At 41.6% G+C, this 22,227-nt stretch overlaps 1 protein-coding gene across 1 annotated transcript in view; it reads right to left on the bottom strand.

The window, feature by feature from the left end:
- rbbp8l (retinoblastoma binding protein 8-like) overlaps positions 1-17,889 on the bottom strand; it is a 48,364-nt gene extending 30,475 nt beyond the window's left edge. The window contains exons 1-2 of the mRNA XM_037774088.1: positions 17,816-17,889; positions 13,618-13,874 (exon numbers count right to left, since the gene is read on the bottom strand). Of these exons, the coding sequence (XP_037630016.1) occupies positions 13,618-13,874; positions 17,816-17,889 (331 nt within the window). The remainder of the gene's footprint in view (positions 1-13,617; positions 13,875-17,815) is intronic.
- Between the last annotated feature and the right edge of the window lie 4,338 nt (positions 17,890-22,227).

Raw genomic sequence — 22,227 nt, forward strand, 5'->3', positions numbered from 1 at the left:
TAAGCAGGAGAGGAAGAAAAGATAAAACTGCAAATCAGCAACTGGGTTCCGTCCTTTCTCTTATGTTGAATAAAGTAACTTAAGATGGAGCTCAGTCCAGCAGCACTTCATAAATATCTTTCTTCGGCATGTTTCTGTAAGAGGCTCTGCATATTTGAGAGTATAAGAACAATGAATAGAAGAGATGCAGGTGCTGGATTTAATCATGAGGACACAATGTACATGTTAACCATGTGGAGTCATGGTGCTGTGGATGCTGAGTCACAGGATCAAACCTGAAGCTGGCAATGGACCAACCAGAAACCAATCCATCTTACTGCCGTGAGGAGCAGGACACCTGGGTGGTCTGGCATTCTCTCCTTGTATGTCTTTCTTTTCCTCCTCTGCTGTTCATTGTTCCTTCACTCTTTCACACTCTTACATAGCTTTCTATTCATTCTCTCTTCTCTTGCTCTACTTGCCTCTTTTTAGCCATTCTTTTGTCGAGCATGCCTGTCCAATGAGCACCATAATAACCTCGATAAAAGTCATAAACAGTTTTCTGCAATGCTCCTTCATTTTTTTTTTTTGCCTCTCCTCCACTTCCTATCGTTTGACTCTCTCTTTGTTTCAAAGCCAGTTATTCTCTCTTTAAGTATGCCATTGAGAGACACATAAGGTCCTCTAAGACCATTTCAAAACTAATAAACAATTGTCAAGTGAGAGGGAAAGCAGAGAGAGCACGGGCCACTTTAAAAGCACATCAAAGGCCAGAGGAAGGAGCGGCATGAGGATGGGAAACGTGGATGGATGAGAAAACACACACACAAGCATGCACACAGATATGAGAAACGATGTTCAGAAATCATTTCAAAGCCTGTGATTGTTTATCACCCTTTGTAAGCCTGAAGAAAAATAGCATGAGTGTAGAAATGATTTGCAAGTTACAATCCTAAAGGTTTTCATGAAATAAAACCCCATTTTTTATGCTATTCATGGTTGGCATTATTTCTGCAATAACCATATTTAATGTATTGTCATTCAGAAATGACCTCGCCATACGATTGTTTTTAATTGTGGTGGTGGGTTCAGCCATTCAGCTGGGTTCAGATTGTCTGCCTAAGCCCGAGAGATATAATCCAGCTCGATTTAATCAGCCTAACTCTCCTACAGCTGTAGTGGCAGTAACTTAATTAAAGGTCCCATATCGTGCTCATTTTCAGGTTTATACTTGTATTTTGTGTTTCTACTAGAACATGTTGACATGATGTAATGTTCAAAAAAACCTTTATCTTCCTCATACTGTCGGCCTGAACATACCTGTATTTACCCTCTGTCTGAAACGCTCAATTTTAGCGCATTTTGACAGAATTGCCACAGAATTGCCACAGAATTGCCACAGAATTGTGTTGCTAGGCAACAGCTTGGGTCCATGTGTACTTCCTGTCAGCTGATGACATTCACATACACTGCAACCAGGAATAAACTTGGACACATTTAGAATGTTTACATTTAAAATTGTGTAAAGGGTCTAAATATTGTATATTTGTGACATCACAAATGAACAGAAATCCTGACAGCTTGTTTCAAATGCAGAGTTTCTGAACACGGGCTGTGTGTATTTCCCTGTGGATTGAGTGTTTCGATACTTTCACAGTATTTATATAGGACTTAAGCCTGCTTTATAATAAAAAAACATGAAAATCTCACTTTTTTATACTATGGGATCTTTAAACTCTGATATAGTTTCATTAAGTTACTGCCAACATATTCTGCTACTATGCTTCACGTTAAAATTGCTCAACTGGCGAAACATGGCTTTTATCATCAAGCGGCCACATAATCGTAATGTATTTATCACAGAGGTTAGCGCTGACTGAGACTGTTCATCAAAAACGCTTCCAGAAAACAAGACGGGCGACAGGCTGCACACCTCCGACTCCTCAGCAAGGCAACAACAAACTTTACAGTACCCTGCTGTCGTGTTGCATTTCTGACAGAGTAGCTGCGCAAGGAGTGTGCGCTGTGGTATTAAACTGCACTTGATGTTACCGTGGTAACCATGGCTGTCGCCCAATCAACCCGGACTGAAATTTTAAAAGCACTCCACCTGATTTAACACATCCCTCCTATAACATTGACCAACTCACGATGGACAGTTTAAAAAAAATCAATGCAGCCTAACCAGAGATGTTATCTTTTTTATTCCACGCTTCCTTGTCAAAACCTGGCGCCTACATTACCCACGACGCAACTCAATTGCCAAAAGTCCAGCCAGAGATTCGGGTGCAAGCCCCCCAGGAAGTGCACCGGGCTTTGAAGCAAATTTTTGTAGTGGCCAAACGGTGGAATTACAACCTGTGTCCGTCATGCGATGCCATTGGGCCCAAAAAGATGTTTTCCCATTGACTTATAATACTATACAAGAGACATCTGTAACTCAGTATATCATTTTTTTGAGGTATAAATCAACTTCCCAGTACGAACACTTGAATAGTCCTTATTTAAATCATTAGGAATTAAAAGTTCAGAATCCCGAGTTATTTCCCTTCCACCGTTCATGTGAATAAGCCAGCCTCGAACACTGCATCCATGTTCTCTTTGTACATCCTTATTCGGGTGTGTTATGCAAACAAAAAGTAGTCTTCAGCCGCAACCAACACTGACTCAAGTGACATCACTTGAGGTACTTTGTGAGATTTCACACCACTGAAGGTTTATACAACGTCTTTCACACATGCAGTAGTACTCCCCAATACCTATAAACTAAATTTGATAATGGCCATAATTTACAGGACAGGTGGATGCCTGAAACACAAATGTCTCCTCCGTGTTCCGGCTGGAGGAGCCAGGCTGGCTGAGACAGAGGGAGCCAACCCTCGGCCGGGCGGTGGAGGAGGTGGGGAAGGTGGGAGGAGGGGGAGAGAACTGGGAGAGGAGGGAGATAAGTCGACTTCACAGCCTGTGACATAAATCACCTCAAGACATGACAGTGGGACATTGACCAGGACCACTGATAAAGCCCAGCAGGGAGGGAGAGAGAGGGACAGACAGACAGAGAGAGAGAGAGAGCAAAGTAAAAGAGAGAGGAGGAGGAGGAGGAGGAGAGGCCCCGCAGGTTATATTATTACCCCTACAAACTCCCAATCTTCAGCGATCAGTGGTCACTAATGAGTGAGTCTGCAGAGGTTCCACAGTGAGTGGGTGGCATTGTTTAATACAGCTGTCTGCTTCTGCTGCCCTCCATTGTTACAAGGAGGCTGGTTATTATTGGGATGTGGGGAACCTCATGAGCTCATAGTGTATGATGAAGAAAGATTATCTGTGAGGTGATTAGATGGTCTGGGGAAATTGGTGTCAATTGATGCAGATGCTTGTGTTATTGGCTAGTAAGCCTACGACTACTTCAGCAATGTTTTGATAATAATATCTAGGACATCTTCTGTCATTAGTCAATGACCATCTTCATGTTTTAGTAAATCAATTGGAACCCATCCTCACGTCTTCACGAAATATATGAAGCTAGGTGATGTAGTGACAACTTGCAGGACTAGTTGACTAGCAGCTTCTCTCGATTTTTTTTTTCTCGATTTTTCGTTCCATTTACTCCCTGAACATAATTTTATTCAATAAACAGTTTAATTGAAAAGGGAATTAAACCTTGCTAATTGCTTGATAAATGACAGTTAGCAAGCTCACGCTTACAGGACAAAAAGTTCACACAGTTCATTCAAAAGACGTAAATACCACCGACTGCTGTCTGTATGCAAACCGTTCCTCTTTTGTGGAGCGGAGGTGGTTGAATAAAAGTAAATGGTGCAACACAGCTAATCTAATATCGTTTTCCATTTTGGACTCTCTCTCCAGCTCTCTGCTTCTTCAAAGGTCAACATTGTTAAGATGGTTTGCTATTGGTCAACACCACAAATTCACAGGTCAGAGTTCATGAACTCAAATTAAATAACAAAATACTTTTTTGTCCTCTAGAACAACACACGTTTTCTGATTTCATGCTTCTATGCAACAGGATGATATAATTTGTCTGTGCCTTCCAAAACTGTTACAAATCACAAAAATAAATCTGTTCCATGATGTGACAATGTGACGGTTGGTTTGGTTAGGTTCAGGCACAAAGTTTAGTTTTAGGGAAAGATCATGTTTGGGTTAAAATAAGCACTTAGGTACAGTTATGGAAACACTGTGATTTGGGTTAAAATTACAACTTCAAAAAGGTAGAGGACCTTCTGTCATCAACTTATTTAACTCCGGCTAAATTATCTGATAACTCGAGCAAGTTTAAACAAATCTTGAGAGGCTCAGGTGTGTGAAGGCACATTCAAACTGACGAACAGCTCCTTTTTCAGTGCTCTCTTTGCATGTGAGGATTTTCTCCCTCAGCTTCTGTTCTCTCTCTGTGGGCACAGCAAAAGAATGGGGATTCGTAAACTGTTTGACGGCTCTACATTTCCACCGCATTACTGTTTACTCGAACGGCTAATTTGTTACAAAAACGAAACGTCTCTCTGTATACTGAAATGCCCTCCTTGGTTGCAGAAGGCCTGTACATCACTGCAACAGCCATTTAAAAGCCAAGCAAAGAGTGGCGATGATACATGGACAGTCCATCATTCTGAGGCCTTGTAGCTCATACATGCAGGCAATGATTTCATAGTTTTGGTTTCCAATTCTTTGGAAGCCCATTTCCTCCAAGTAAAGAAAAGTTAGAGGAGTTAGGCCTGAACAAAACTCATGATAAACTTTAACACACCATGATTATTTTAATTTTATTGTGCATAACGTTTGACATTTTTTTCTTTTCCTGGAAGCAATGGGCTTATTCAGTGACCAGAGAGCTGTGAGAAAAAGGTCTCCTATACTCAGTTATAAGTCATCAAGCCTGGAGCAAATGGCAATAAAAACATGACTTTGTGTCTCACCTGAAAGTATCTTGAAAAATCATGATTCTAGCAAATGCTTTGTAAATCCATCTGAATGTTTACTCCAATTCAACGAGGCTGATCAGGACATTCAGGGCTAGATCAACCTGCTGCATGACCCCGGGGGTAAAAACAAACTCCCTGTTCAGTGCACTCTCTATGCATGGTTCTGTGTTCTGTGTTGGTGCTGTGCTGGTTCTGTGTAACAAACCATCTGAGATGTGATCATTTGATTTAACACAAATGTATTCAGGCATTTACACAATATGAGTATAATTTCAACTGAAATAATAAAGGTATTAAAAACAATTGTCAGTGATGACGCAAAATGATGACGATTGACAAGTTTCCAAAATCTCAATTCACAGCTGACTGCAATGTAAATTACTGAGTGTGTATTATATAGAGGGAATAATCAACAAGTGAACGAGGGAGGGATTTTGGACCTTCTACAAGAAAGGGAATCAGAACTTGGTAAAAATGCATAAGCCTTAAAGGGGACATATCCTTTTCCATTTTCAGGTTCATACTTGTATTTTGGGTTTCTACTAGAACATGTTTGACTTGCTTTAATGTTCAAAAAACACATTATTGTTCACCTCCTGTCTGTCTGAATATACCTGTATTCACTGTCTGTCTGAAACGCTCTGTTTTAGCGCCTGTCTCTTTAAGCCCCCCCAGTTTGCTCTGATTGGCTTGTGAGAAAAAACATGGTGCACCTTTGTGAAGGTATATCTCAAGCTGTGGGCGGTATATTCTAATGAGCCTGCATGTGATATAGGTGTGGGTTGGTAGGCACTACCCAGATGGATGTGCACGAGCACTGAAAAAGTGAGTTTTTCATGATATGTCCCCTTTAAGGTGCTCATCATTTGAATACACATTGTGCTTTAGAGGTGCATTTTCCAATAAAACCTGCACCAGCTGAGAAGGAATAACGTTAACTGAATTGAAATGAATAAAGTTACCACAAACCCTGCTTTGCCCAGCTGGTAATTCAGCCTTACAGCAAAAAAATAAGTTACAGTGGGATAACATCTGGAACCCCACACTCCACGACTAAATTATCCTCTGAAAAAAAAAAAAGACAGCAAATCTAGAAGAGAGACACAGAAGAGATACCACAACTTTGTCATTGTAAATGGATTTATGCTGTCTGCTTGGGACAATCCTAAGCCACACAAAGACTATGTAGACATTTCTCAAACTGGCTCAAGACATCAAGAATTCATAGTCCCCCACTACACCGTATAAGCCCACAACCCCCTCGTAGACCTTATCAGAGAGCTGTGATGTAAGGCCGAGCTCTCTCTCTCTCTCTCTACCAGTGGGACAAACAGGAATGAGCGTGATGTGTTTGCCAGGCTCGCTGCTGGAGACGGAAACTAACTTACCTACCCAACACTTTCACCAAGTTCAAACCTGGAGCTGCTGGCTCGTATACAGCGCTGCACACTCACAGGGTGATTTACTGGGTGAAGAGACAATGGTAACTCCAAGAGTCAAATATAAATGAGTGTGTCTTAAAGAGAGAGAGAGAGAGAGAAGGAGGGATAGATGATTGTAACAGAGAATATATGTCTTTATGTGAATGTACATACAGTGTGTGTGTGTATGTGTGTGTATGTGCGTGTGTGCGTGTGTGTGTGTGATGTATTTGGGTCTGGGTCCCCTTGGGCAGTGGGGCCTGCTGCCTGTCAGGGTGAGTGGCCTTATCTTCCCCAAACATTTACTTAACCCTTTGTCTTACAGGGCCCAGGACAATGAGACAGGCATGAGGAATCCCAGCACACACACACACACACGCACACGCACACACACACACACACACACACACACACACACACACACGCACACACACACACACACACGCACACACACACACACACACACACACACACACACACACACACACGCACACACACACACACACACACGCACACATGCTGCTTGTTTTTTGATAGCCGACCTCCCTGATTACACAGAGTTGTCTCCACCCTGCCCTGCACACGTTCTGGTCATACTTCTCTCCATATAGACATTAATGTTAATCCATCATCACATGCTGTGCTGTATCTTTCAGGATATGTATAACTGCTGAACTTCCGTCATACTTACACACGGAAACAATGATCTCTTATGACAGTGGCTCCCTTAACAGTTTTTTTTTTTGAGGATGAACGGGTTTGATTTCAAACATGATGTTTTTATCAAGTGAAAAATTATATAAATCAGGTGTGATAATTCCACTTTCGAGAGATAAAATGAAAGGGAAAAACCTAAATAAACGAGTGGGGAGACATAATAAATGAAAAAGGAAATGAGGGTTCACTGAATGGTTTGATTGGTATGAGCATGAAAATGAATCACAGGCACAACTGAACGCCCGTGGGGAGGTTTTGGAGTGACATGTTCCACAGCGCTCTCCACCACATCATCAACACACTAAATATCTTTTGGGGGCCAAACACCTTACTAAGATGCTCAAATTCCTTTTATTCAGAGGTATTTCTAATATATAGTAGACACAGAAATGTGCTCAGCTCAATAAAACACAAAATCCACTGAAACATTACCATTTACAAAGCAGAAATTTAAAGCTACTATGAGGAACTTTCATTTTGTGTTGATTTTGGCGGTCCCTGTGGACAAACAACAGTTTTGTTGCCTAAACATAACCAAACTGTGACCGTTTCACACCATTACCCACGTGTTTAAAACCGCAACCGTTACATTTAGGTGTGAAGAAGTGTTGATTGATAAAATCCAGCAACACTAATGTGCCAAATGATTCGAGACAACATTTTTACAGCTGGAAGGCAGAACTGTACTGTGAGGTTTTCCCCTTTTCTACTTTACATACTAAACAGTTTTTATTGTCTTTATTTGCATATTTGGTATTGAGATGATTCAAAAGTAACAGAAAGTAATCCGATTACATTACTTTTATATTGTGATACTTGAATTACGTTACTGACTGCATTTTTAACAGGTAATAAGTAATTGTATCGGATTCAATTTTTTATAGTGACCCTCCCCACCCTGCTTCTTGCACCTCATTCAGTCGTTTCCCCAGGTTTCTCTGAGCAGCAGCAGAATCATTAAAAAACAATTCACACATTTAGAAATAAATACCATCAATGCCATCAGGAGAAGAAGTACACGCAAGAGAGGAAGAGGAAGATCTTTTCACACAAAGTGTCTAATTTGCATGTATTGAAAGGAGTGTGGGAGTGTGGCCAAGTTGGAGTTGAATTTGTGATGAGCTATTACCCAACAAGCCGCCGATACTTTTCATCAAAGTTAGAAGCCCGACTCGGGCACTATAGTGACACATCTCCTTGTTTCCGTTCTTGTGCATGTTACCGGTGTTGTCCAAGCTGTTTCAGCCATGTAACCAACGTAATGATTGTAAGAGACTGATTTCACATAATTGGGCCATTGGTTTGATTGCCCCGTCTCTTGTTCTGGCTGAGCTGGCTGGAACTATTTATATCTTCTTTGCATTTGAGCCACTTTTCTGAGCTGCTGTAAAGACAGTTATCTGTATACGTTTAGCTGATGTATGAGAAGAATGCAGCAATCAGCCTTGTTTCTGTGTCAGCTGAGAGGAGGTGGGATGCCAGCATTAAGTAAGTTTGTGTGTGTGTGTGTGTGCTTGCTTGTCCTTCACTGGCTTACCTGAGGCATTGCAGTGAAGCCAAGTGTTTCACAGCAGCCCACTGCTCCTAAATGCTTACGGCCGGGCCACACAGGCCGCTTGAGCAGTGTGTGACGGCCGCCTCATTCTCACGCATTGTGGTGTCTCCACCAGCAGCGTTTCTGCAACTTTTTTTTAAAATAACAAACCATTGGGACCCAATTCACAATGCTTATCTATAAATTGTGAGAAGAGCGAATTTGTGCTTAACTGAATGTTCCTGACCATTTTTATTGCCATTTCCGCATCACCTTATATTATTGTGAACAGGTTAACCAGCCATTTCAAAGAGATGCATGTTTGATAAATCACAGCTAAGTTTTATGCATGTGTTATTGAAAACATATACACATGTTAAATACTTTATAAATGAAACCAAATAAATGCATTCTGGTGGAGATAACAGTTTGATTCCCTCTCATCAGTATAACAATCAGAATGTACGCTAGCTTTTCATATTAGATTTAATGTTATAAGTAGGCTACAATTATCAGAACAATGCGAACATTCAGGCTCCCTCCTGTGGCTTAAAGGTGAACTGCAGATAGAAATGTTAAATAAAAGACGATGGAAAAAATTCTACAAATTTATTTGGCGACCCTAATAAAATCTCCTGCGACCCACCTGTGGGTCCCGACCCAGTCTTTGGGAACGACTGATCTAGATGATAGTGTTTTATACTTAGCACATCATTGTGCACTTGGCATGTGGAAAGAGCTATTTATCTGGTGTTTAGAAGAGTTTATGTAGCTTTGAATGAAGTGTTTACTTTTGCAATAGATGTCAGATATTTTGTACTTTGTGTAAATGTTTTGATATTTGTGTGCAGTATTTCGACAAAGAGGGCCCTCGTTTCAGAAATTGTGTTTTAGCAATTGCAAAAAACTTTTCTTTCAGATTTCTGTGAACTCTTGATCCCAAATGGAAGATGAGCACACTGACATAAGGAGTAAAGACAAAAAGAAAAGAGGGGAAAAAAGCAAGATAAAATACTTCCCACTCTGTGCTCACTCCTCCATCTAATCAAACAAATCAGGATTAAAAATACATCACAAAAAAGAACATCCTGGGTCAGATCTAAGCCAACCCTCCTTTCGTTCTTTCTTTCTTTTTAAACAAATAAGGACTTCAGGTATTGCCAAAAACATTTTACAACATGCAAATGCTCAACAGCTCTGAGTTTAGGGCTTCAGTTCAAATTCAAACGGTCTGTCTCTCCCTCCCTGGGTAACCCAGCGGCTCGTCTTGGCTAAACCCACTGCAGCCAGTCAGTCTTTGGCCTGCGCATTCTTTCCCTCATGAAAATCAATGAAATAAATAGGGTGCATCTCAGCGCAGGAAACAGAGGGGAGGCTCCTCCGCGGGTTATCCAGAGTGCACATTCAGAAGCTCAGACAGAAACAGATGAGTCAGAAAGACGGATGGAGGTAGGGACCGAGAAGTTAGAGAGAGGGAAAGATGTCAGCTGACAAAGGCGGGGGAGAGAGAGAAACAGATGAAGGTTTAAGGAATGGAGAAGTAGAGACCAGGGGATGAACTTAAAACAACAAGAGGGAGGCTTATTTAGTCCAAAGTGTGCAATGGAGAATTGGGAAAAGTGAAGATCAAAACAAGAGGAAGTCACTAAATACGGGCAGACAGAGGCGTGTGGAGAATGAGATACATAGTAAGCAAATCAGAAGATGAAACCATTAAAATGATGTATTTCTTACTACAGAGAATCACATATACTCTGATTCTACTCTGACAGCAGACAGTACAGAGATAGAGGGAGGAGGGGAGGGGACAGACGGAGAGAAAGAAAAGAAACAGGGGGGGCTGAAAGAAGAGATAATGGAGAAGGATGAGAGAGAACTCCACATGCAGCGCTTTACGATGGCTATAATGATCATTATTTAGTGCAGTGCTTAGGTGCAGGGGCGGCGGCAGCGGGGATGACTTCACCAACTGGAGCTTCATCAGAAGATCAAACATGGTGCCTGTCGGGGCCGCTGGCAACGCACTGCACGCAGCTTAACTCCACCGATGGATCTTCAAAGTGTAAGAGGAGCAGAGAATACACACAAGGTAATACCACAGCCCTGTGTATTCTGGAGCAGACAAAAGAAAAGAGCAGCCCTGACAAAAAGTGCTGAACAACCACACAGCAATTACAGCTTCGCAATATGTTGCAAAAATGATTAAGAAGGGAAACATGATGGAACTTGAAGGGCACTCGGAGAGCCCAGACCTACTGTACGCCAAGGCCGTTTCCATAAGTAAAAAATAATTCATGTATCCGCCCTGTGATTTTGGATCCACTCTAAAATGTAATGGGTTCTTCCTTGGCTTACGCTACATCCTTCCACCAAGTTTCTTGACGATCAGGCCAGTAGTTGTTCTGCAATCCTGCTGACAAACAGACAAACCGAGCCGAAAACGGAACCTCCTTGGGGTAGGTAATGAGAGTCTACAGGCCAGCTCTGTGAGGCTTTGACCTAAATGCTAACATCAGCGTGCGAATGTTTAGCAGGTATAATGATTACCATGTTCATCATCTTAGGCCCTGTTCAGACCTGGTATTAACATGCGTCCTCAGTGATCGGATCACAAGTGGACAGCTTTAAATACAGGTGTGAACGCACTCAAGACGCATTGAGGACGGATCACTCAGACCACATTCAGTGTGCTGATGTAAAGCGCGCAGGGAGCAACTTGGAGTTCAGTGTCTCGCTCAAGGACACTTCAACATGCAGACAGCAAGAGCCGGGGATCGAACCGCCAACCTTGTGGTTAAAGGACGGCCCACTACCCGCCACAGCCGCCCAAGTCACTGACGTATAGTCAAAGCAAAAGTCATTTAATCAATCATTTAATCATTTAAACAATATATATTATATATATATATATTTTCTCTTTTCATGTGAAGATTGCCTCTTAAAATACACTCAGAATCAAAATGTGTGCCCTATTTCATTTTAATAAAATGTATAAAGGGTTATACATGAACTATATGTATGTATATGTAACATAATTTTATATATATATATATATATATACATATATATATATATATATATAATAGTTTTCCTTTAATGCCAGGAAAAGATGATGGTTTTGGTTAAATGGTGAGAGACTGAGAGAAAGTGAAGTGGTCTGAGTGCTGAAACAGAACCATAATAATCATGAACCACATGCAGGTCTCAGGATGCAAACGCCTCGTCTCTTAATAAAATAAATAAATAAAATAAAATGTTGCTGTAGCCATTCAGCAAACTTGCTTTTTTTGGGTGACCTATTCCTTTAGGATTAAATGAGTGTGCTGTCAGACACACAGCCTGGACTATGTCACATTTAAATTCAAAGTTTTCACATGACAGAAGCATTTTTTAGATCAGCCTTTACTTGTAATCACTCCTCCCAGCTGAGAACTAATGGCAGACACAGGAGGATAATTCTAATTTCATGCTAGGTCAAATGGCTTGTCGATATGACAAGCCAAGATAGGGAGGACTAAAAGTTCAATTCTGGCATGTTGTCAAAATGGAGAAGCTTTGAGTTGCCAAGAACTCGTTATGTCAGTAAAACTTTCTTCTGTAATTATCAGTCTCACACTTCCATTTGCTCACACAAGCACATTTTTTTCTCTCCTTCTGGGTGTCACATGAGGTTAACCTGGGTTTATCACCCTTTCCAGCCCAGGAGACCGCATCCATATATTGCAGGTGAAGAGTTTTATTCCTATATGTTGGATTCTGTGCACAGTTTAAAACAGCTGAAAATTACATAATGTCAGTTTTTTATGAGAACATTTCATAGCTTGTTTCAAAATATTGAGAAATAAACATCAGGCAACAGTCTTTTTTTTAAATTTAAAGCATTTTTGAATGAAATTGTTAGAGTATTTTTCTAATGTTGATAGCTTTTTGGTATGAAAACATTGTAATACTGTGGGGGAATCCAGGAGAAATGGGCCTGTAGCCTTACTGGACCCTCCTGTCAGTAAAAGAAAAAACAGACTTGTTGGCCTTTCTGAGGAAGATCAGGCAGTAGTCCATCTCTGATGAGTCAGTGACCTGCAGGCCAAACAGGAGGTGATAGTGTGTGTGTCTGCATCCATGAGTGTGAGTGTGTGTGTGTATTTGTTAAAAATACCAGCAGACCCTTGGAGCCTCTGTGCCGGCCATCGCCGACGCCACCCTGACATCGACTCCGAGGTGGTGCTCTGAGAACCGCGATGACGCCCCCTCTGGAGGGCTGTACCTGGCACACATCACTCTGCACCTCTCTCTCTCTCTCTCTCTCTCTCTCTCTCTCTCTCTCTCTCTCTCTCTCTCTCTCACACACACATACACACACACATTATCTGCCCTTTACCATTCTCTGTATAATCCTCTGTATCTTCCCCATCTTCCCCTTTTACACACCCATTTTTCTGTCTTTCGCCCTATTTTGCCTGGTAGTGCAACATCCTCCATGAGATTCAGCCTGAATTTGGAGAGGAAGCTTAAATGGACTATTTCACGTCCATGTATTTGGCAATAAAAATGTTTTCAAACCTCTTTCAAATATGTTACTGGTACTTAAATTTGCTAATTTGGCACCACATAATAATAATCAGTTGCTGGCCAAAACACAAAACTCACGGAATACATCTATATTTTAATCGTCTAAAATTTAAAAGCAACTTTAAAGGAATAGTGTGTAATATTTCGTCAGAAATGGAATATAATATTCATAACGTTTTCATGAGTGTATAATCACCTGAAACAAAAAATCATTGTGTTTTCGTTAGCTTAGAATGAGTCCTTCATATCTACATAGGGAGCGGGTCCTTTTCACAGAGACCTCCATGTTGCTCCTCCATGTTTCTACAGTAGCCCAGAATGGACAAACCACACTCTGGCTCTAGAGAGAGCCTTTCACGTTTTTACGTTACCTGAAGGCCACCGTAGTTCTCCGACACGCTCGTGAAACTTCGGTAATGCGAGCCGCTGAGTGCCAAAACGTGGTACCACCAACCAGAAGTTTCACAAGCGTGTCGGAGTGCTACACAGACGCAGGGGTGTTTGAGGCAGACAGGGAGGATGCCCTTGTTGGTTTGGTGGAACTCCACCAGCTGCAGGAGGTTGATGAAGAGAGTCACGCCGTCGTCCATGGTGAAGTACTTCCTGCCTCCGTCCTCACAAGGGAACACCAGGTAATGTTTGGTCTTCAGCTTGTAACACAGCAAGAGGACGAAGCGCTGGGCGTGCTGCTGGCTGTCACCTCTCCGCGGTCTTGGAAAAGGGAGGAGTGAGCAGAGGGGTATTCCGTTGGTTGCAATGTGCAACCACAACACTAGATGCTCGGCTCAGTCCGGGTTTCGCCAAATGCCGTATGAATGACACGATCATTTGCAAGTTATTTCACGTGCTATAACAACACCTTTGTTGCTTTTGGCGTGTCACGTATATGCCATGGTCTGTGCTGACCGCAATGAAAATATGTTACGCTCAGAGCTAGTGACGTAGAATAAAAAGTGACAAAGACTGTTTATGGTGGGTGGGAGGGAAAGGAGGTGGATGGGTCCAACAAACAGGACTTTCAACCAGGAGACCACTGTTCGTGTCCTAAAGTGTTGTTGAGTTATTTTGAAGTTAAATTAGTGACGTTTGTGATATGTTTTCCATACTTATCTATGGAATGTACGTTACGGTAAGCCTAAAATGCGTTATCATGACACGCGGAATGTCGTTAAAATGTTGTATGCCTTCCCATGAGATCAATTTGACTTATTACCCCCCACACTATGAAAATGTCTCCAACATACAAGTCTTAGTAACTCAGTAAAGTAACGGGGCTAAACATGTACACGTTTGTGCTGAAGTTGGTTCAAAAGGCCGTCTTCATTACAGTACTGCACACAGTAAGTTTGATAAATATCCATATCAAATTTCCAACCCAGTCGCTAGAATAAAATGTTGACATTGTATGTTTCTGCAAACCACGGATACATTGAATCTCAACGTTTCTGAACCAAAAACACATGTCATATCAACATTTATACATATGTGTATATCAACATTAAATTAAATGTTTTAACCACTCGTGGCACTTTTGCTGTTTTGAAACTGCATTCTCAATTACGTTTATGTTTCGGCAACACATCTCCTTGTTTAGGTTTAGTAAAAGATCATGTTTGGGGTTAAAATAAGTACCGAACTTTTGGTTTCACACGAGACACGAACACCAGTCTCCTGGGTAGAAGTCCCATGTCTGACCAATTTTGAATTTTTGAATTGACAATGCCGTTTTGTTGTAAGGGAACGTAATCTTTCGGAGACCAGGCTGCAAATTTCATGTCAAGCTGAAGAGTAGTTGTGGAGATATTTTAAGACAGCCTACGGCAGGGTGCACTCTTGTCCTTCTCTTTGACCCCGTTGCAAGGTGAAGCTATTGAAGTGGATCAGCATGCATTGTTACTCTGTGTGTGGAGGCGTGTCAGCAAACATGTTCTACTATGACCCAGCTACAGAGGGTAAACCAACTACTAGTTACCTGCTTTTCTTTCCTATTTCCTGCTACCACCTTGATTCCCAGAGTGTGATATCACTGCGCCATTCACCGTGATGAGATTCAATAATCAGTGTCAGTTCTTGAGGTTCTCAGGCCTAAAACTGAGTCAGTTCTAAAGGATAGATCTGGTGATGCACTGGGTGACATGTTCCTTCATCACCATGAACACACACATTGTGGTTTATTTTGACTCAATCCCACATACATCGTCCTGCTGCCACTAATACTCACCAGAGCACCAAATGTGCATTAATCCGCCTCTGAAAATGGTCCCCAACAAATGCACTACTCCCTCCTGTTTGTGTACAGTTTGATAACTACACTGACCAACTGTTTTAGGAAATTATTGAACCTTATTAAAGATGAAACTTTATATTTGTGAGCTGATTTTAAAGATCCACGTCTTCGGTAGTAACCGGACTCCAAAAAAGCTTTTAGATCAACTTCCTGTAACTTCCAATTATAATTTAAAGAACCTCTTTCCCATTACATCCCATCATCACATTTAAATCATACCAGTAAATTCTGAATTCTGAATTTGTCTTCGTGAATATTATTCTTGATTCCTATAACAGTTGTCTGTGGTTACCTGATTCTAAAAAGAAGCTGCTGACACTTCGCTCTCTCTTTCTCAAGATCCCTCATCAATTCTCCATTCTCCACATCTCTCTGCCTTTCTCTCTCTCTGCCCTCTCTCCATTTATCTGCTCCTTTCACCAAGAATAATCCTCAGACCTTCCATTTCTCAATCCTCCCCTCTCGCTCCTTTTTTATTGCTCCCTCACTGTTCATAGATCTCCTACTCCTCTCATCAACTCTTCCTTTCAGCCAGTCCATTCAACACCACCTCCCCCTCCTCCATAAACTCCACTAGCCCCCCACCCCCCACACCTCTTTCCTCAGCCCTTCACCCCTCATCTGAGGGTGATGGAGAGAGGAGAGAGGAGGAGGGTGTGTGGGGGTGGTGAAGGGAAGGGGAGGGCCTGCGGGGGTTGAGTAAGCCTGGACTTGACCCCTGCTTTCTGGGCTCCGAGTAGTCTCCTCTCCACCCTGGGCCAATGACGGATGGAGAGACAGCTCGGCACACACACACACACACGCACACGCACACACACACACAAGCACAGACACACACATTCATGCATGCACAGGCACCCTCCATGACACATTGGTACACACACACAAGCAGGGAGAGTGATCTCTTTTTATACACTCCCACGTGTAAAATCCTGTACAGATAGCACCCATCCTTGTATTAAGTCTTAAACACACATACACACACGCACACACACACACACACACACAGAATTTGAGTCTTGGAAATGGGAGACATGAAATCATGTGATGGATGTCCATTTGGGCGCCTACTAACAAATCCATCTGTCTTTACATCACTTTGCATCCACACGTGCGTGTGCAGTGTGTGCATGTGAATCTGACTAATGCCTGCTACAGTACAGCATTTTCTGTACACTGGTTTGTATAGAAGTGCACATAGAGAATTTGTAAAAACACCATCATTTCTATGTCATAAGTAAAGATTACAAGTTGTTAGGACCTGGATATAAATGGACTTGCATTTATACAGCACCTTTCTAGTCTTCCGATCACTCAGAGCTCTTTACAGGTCAGCATTCACCCATTCACACACACATTCATACACTGATGGCAGAGGCTGCCATGCAAGGTGCCAACTTTGCCCATCAGGATCGAATCTAAATACTCATTCACACACTGATGGCTCAGCCTTCGGGAGCAATGTGGGGTTAAGTGTCTTGCTCAAGGACACATCGACATGTCATCCGGGGATTGAACCACGGACCTTCTGCTTGGTGGACGATCTGCTCTACCCTCTGAGCCACAGCCGCTATATCCCTTTTAAGTTTAGAATCTTAAGAATGAAATCATGCAAATCATGCTTGGTGTAGGCTGTGATGTTGATGAATGTGACTCACGAGCACTGCTGCTCAAGTTATGGATTTAATTAGCTTAGCTTACGGCCTTATTTGTTTTCATGCAGAATATGAACAAAATTGTCAGGCAGATGGACTGATGGACACGTACGTCCCCTTCCACACATCATAGCTAAGTCTCTGTCTAACTAAGAACAATGTAGGTAGATTTATTGGCATGTCAAAAAGTTTTTTAAATACGTGTTTTGTAAAATTCGACGTTTGTAGTTCTTCTCGTGGTTATGATGCGTACGATTCTCCTCAAAATACAATCATTTTAAGACTCTTGTACGATAGTTTACAACCAGAAATCACAGCGTAGAATACAAATCAGGCACTTTCACGCTGTATCCTACAGAGCAGCTTGTGCCAGCTGACAATAAATATTACAGCAGTGTGTATAGTATACACAGAGTCTTAGGCTGGCAATGGATGTCGGTGCCAAATGCTTTTGTTATTACTGTTAGGGGCTTGCTTGTGCTATGGAGTGCTTTGGGATGGTTCAGAGCTACGTGGCTAGTTGTGAGGCAGACGTTTCTGAGGGAGGATAAATCAGCTGTGGGGGATTGAGAGAGTAAATACATAACCATTCATGTGGATAACATACAGTCAGAGAGCACGTATGTAACTGTACAAATAAAGGAAGGTTTCTCTACTGATTTCCCCTTCAAGGGTACTTTTGCGCTCCCCCTCCCCTCTCTTCCTGTAACCTTTTCTTCTCAAGGAAACAATCAAACTCACGGCCACGGAAGTCATCGTTCTCGGGTGTCTCCGAGTAATCCATCACCCCGTTGTTTTCTGTCTTATTTTAGGCCTCACTCGGCCTCTCTGTTGTTGTCTTGTGTGTTTTTCTTCCTAAAAATGGAAGAATAAGTCTACGAATAAACCCCAGCCTGGGCTAAGAGCTAATAATATCAGCAGATTGTGTGATTCATGGTCTTTGCTGAGGGAGAGTAAATACACGTGCATGCCTGCCTGCACAGTAAGACCCTTTCTTTCTCTTTGCCACAAAAAATATGATAACACTTTATAATAACCATCATGTATTTAAAATGTTATAATGTGTGCAACAATAAACTGTTAATAGTTTACTAACGTAATCAGAATGTAATAATCGTCTCTTATCAGCTATGATAGAATATATTATTTATAAACTAATTAGTTTATATTAAATAAACTAGTGATAAAATAAATAACAGAAACTATAGTGTTACTAATAATTAGTAAACATGATTAATTATCACTGCATTGTTTAACAGTAAAATAACTATTAACTAAGGTTAATTAACTATCAATTTACCATTTATGAATGATGGTTATTATAAAGTGTTCCCAAAAATATTCAAGGAACAAGGTCATAAAACTCGTGATGAAACATATACCAGGTTCTCCTTTGCCGGGTCTCTGCGTGTATTGCTGTTGTGCAGGGTGAGTATTATTGACTCTAGATAAAAGTATGAAAGAAGCATGTATAGCTGAAGTGGGTTCACTGTGCCCCTCAAATAACCTCTAGTGTTGGCTTGTCTGGGTTGGGCTATTGAGTTATATACTGTAGGTTGGGCCAGACTGTATGGTTAGTGTTTGTCTTTCCATTCAATTGGTCAAAACAGTTTATAGTTCTGGTCTATGTTGTTCTTTCGAGGAACTTGTCCTTACATCCAGTTGGTATGTGATTTATGCGATGGAAATGCATTTAGGTAACCAGGTTACTCAGACACACCCGGAGCCTGTGCAACGAAGTGAGATCAGTGGGTTAACCATCTATCTTTGGGCTTAACTCACTATCACGAAACTGGCTCACTTTTAACCAAGGTAAATCACCATGGTAACCTATTCAACATGGATAACCTAGACTTGACTCTCAAGAGTGGAGTTTTTTTTCTTTCTTTTTTTGGGCTGACACGTTGCGGACATAGGCGGATGACGCCATGTACATATCAGAAGCGGACCCTCGCGGAAAGTATGAATTGGCCTTCATGCAAGTAATCGGAGAATGCGCTTACATGCACTGTAGTTATCAGGTTACTGGGAATCAGAATATGTCCACGTTAAAGTGGCAGTAGGCAGTATATCTTTGGCATCATTGGGCAAAAATTCCATAATAATCTTTCAGCATATTGTAATTCAAGTGCTCTGAGAGAAAACTAAACTTCTGCACCTCTCCATGGCTCTGCTTTCAGGCTTTAGAAAATCTAGCCCTTGACGGGAGACTTTGACCAATCACAGGTCATTTCATTGAGAGAGCGTTCTTATTGGCTGTGCTCCGGTCATGTGACCGGAACTTTGCGTTCCTTCATCAGATTTCACAATGGCGGCCGCATCACAAACTTTCTCATTTTACAGCTAAACAGTAAACTACAAGATATTTCTGAAAACATTTGAGGCAAGAAATAGTCATTAACGTAACATAATATTGATTCATATTTGATCAGGGCTGCCTAGTTTGACCGTTTGGTCGGAGTTCGCGAGTGATTGTCAGCCGGCTCTCATAGACGGCCGCTGGATAGCGGACCTCAGATCAGCTCTTACTGCTTGTTTTCCTCCGGTCTGTGAAATCTTGCAGATGCCGTTAGGAGCACCGGAGGACACAGAGGCACATGATTTTTTTCAGGTTACCTGTTTCATGTTCTACTGTCAGGATAAAGCAACCGTTTTATAAAAATAACTTTCTTTAATCATATTTGCTCCAATATCGCCTACTTCAGCTTTAAGGAACTGTGGAATTATCATTTTAAATATGAGTATGCAGCGCTACTTGAAGTGATCTCTCCTTTCATCCAGCTGCTCTGCTGTCCCTTTCCCCAAAGTGTTTGTAATACGGTTAAGTGCATGTAAACGCAGTGAGTGTGCAGCTCAGATCACTTTGCTGGAGTATAGTCAAGTTAGGTTAGTGAAAGGTTAATGAGTGGGAGGGAGAGACGGAGAAGTGAGGAATGAGGAGCATGCTGAAGAACAATGCTCATTTCACCTCAGAGAGGAGCAGAACAATGGTGATGATTCACACACCTTCATGACCCCAAAGCAGAGGTCAGACAGAGCTACAGTACATGATGATAGCCAGTGCTGCACACCAACAGATCCTCAAAAGATAATTACATTACTTGAAATTAAATATTTCCATTCATCCAAACTGTATTGTTTCTAAACCAGCAAATGAGGTTACATGACATTCACTGTATAGAAGTGAGCTTTTAATGCTTTTAATTTGCATTTTTATTCTAATGAACAACATCTCAATTATGATGTAACTTCAGTCAGCATGTATAGATTGATGTTTGGCACCTGCTAAATGAGGTAACCAATGTGTTTGTGTGTGTGTGTGTGTGTGTGTGTGTGTGTTCTTACTCCCCCCAGGTAAGATGTACTTTGGTTTATGGAGCCCTTGTTGTGTTACAACCTTTGCCCTGCTTGTTCTGTGAACTTCAGACTGCTGAGGACGTGTTCTGTTGTGCACAATGTCGTTATTCAACCTTATACATAGTCGTTGCAGTTATTCATTAATTATGTTATTAAACCTCATCTAACGACTTCCCGTTTTAAAATGAATAAAACAAACATCCTCACCACTGACAACAGCTTTGCAAAGGAGCTCATCAGTGAACACAATCGTAAATCATGATAGAATGGGGCTCCTGGGGTGAAAATAATCAGTGACTTGGGCAATGTATCTGTAATAATGATGCTCAACAAATCAGCTGATGTAAAATACAGGAAAGACTTACAGTGTGTTTACTGTTTGTACCGTTTGTAAATATTTCAGTTCAGTTTTTTACTTAATTTCAGACAACAGTTTAACAATAATAAAAAAGATAAACTATACAGCAGCATACATACTCAACAAGTAGTACACAACAAGATCATGGTTCATAAAAATGCAAACATAAAATGCGACTCCTGCATGAAAATCTGACGTGCTACACAACCCCAACAAAAGTTGTTGAGCTTGTTGAGAGACGTTACGTTACATAATGCTAGGTACTGTATGTAACATATGTGCATAATATTTACTTTATGTTACTGAGCAACAGTAACCTTTCAAAATTTGATCTATTCATCATATACTGTAATATCATGTCATTTGCAGTATACTCTATAACTCTACTGCAGGATTACCATGTCTTTTTTTGCAATTGTAAGAGCTCTGGATTTGAGTGACAGGCCTCCTGAGACTGTTAGTGCTCTTATCTCTGTTGTCCTGAGGAAACGACGGACTGGAGCCCAGAGACACCACAACACACAGTCAGTGATTAGAGCTGTAAGAAACAACACATCCCACAAGAACAACGTCAGGCTTTGGCAAAGACAAAATACTCAAATATACAGTATATCATACACACACACACACACACACACACACACACACACACACACACTCACACACACACCGTTTTGTTCCTGTCACACAGAGTGAAGAATAGGACCTCGGGGCGAATCACTGAGCAGACAGCTGGCGGAAGTTTTGATTTAAAGGCTGAAAATTAGTTGAATAAATGTGTGTGCTACTTTCCAACATCCCACTATACACACACTCTCAGGCTCTCTCTCTCTCTCACACACACACACACACACGTACACACACTCACACACACAAAAGGCAGTTACCCTACAAGGACCACAGAACAGATGAGAATATCCTGTTTGCTTGCAGGCAGTAATTGAATGGAACAGTCTAGGAGCTGAGCCCTGGGAAAGACTGTCTGCAGCTGTAGACAAAGAAGAAAAAAGCCATTTCTCATTATCGGTCGCTCATATTATTGCTGGATTGTGGCCCTTTCCCGCATGTCTGTCCTGGAATTGAGTTGTAACACTGCACACACACACACACACACATTTAGCTGTCGCAAAGCCGTCCAGGAAGACAGAATGCTGCGAACATGAAGGAAGGAGAACTGTAGGGCCCTCGGAGGCTGAATTTCTCTCTTTCTCTTACACAAAACACACACACACACACACAGAGAAAGAGAAACCTCTCTCTTGAAGGATGCGTCAGGGTATTTGGAGGTCTGACACACCAAACTCCAAAATTGTTACAGAGACGCAGCAGTCATCATGGCCTTGACATCGGTCTGACCGCAGCCTCGATGCTTCCACGTCTAAATCAAATCCAAGGTTTCTTTGTCAC

Source organism: Sebastes umbrosus, chromosome 6 (assembly GCF_015220745.1).
Source record: "Sebastes umbrosus isolate fSebUmb1 chromosome 6, fSebUmb1.pri, whole genome shotgun sequence".
Taxonomy (NCBI): domain Eukaryota; kingdom Metazoa; phylum Chordata; class Actinopteri; order Perciformes; family Sebastidae; genus Sebastes; species Sebastes umbrosus.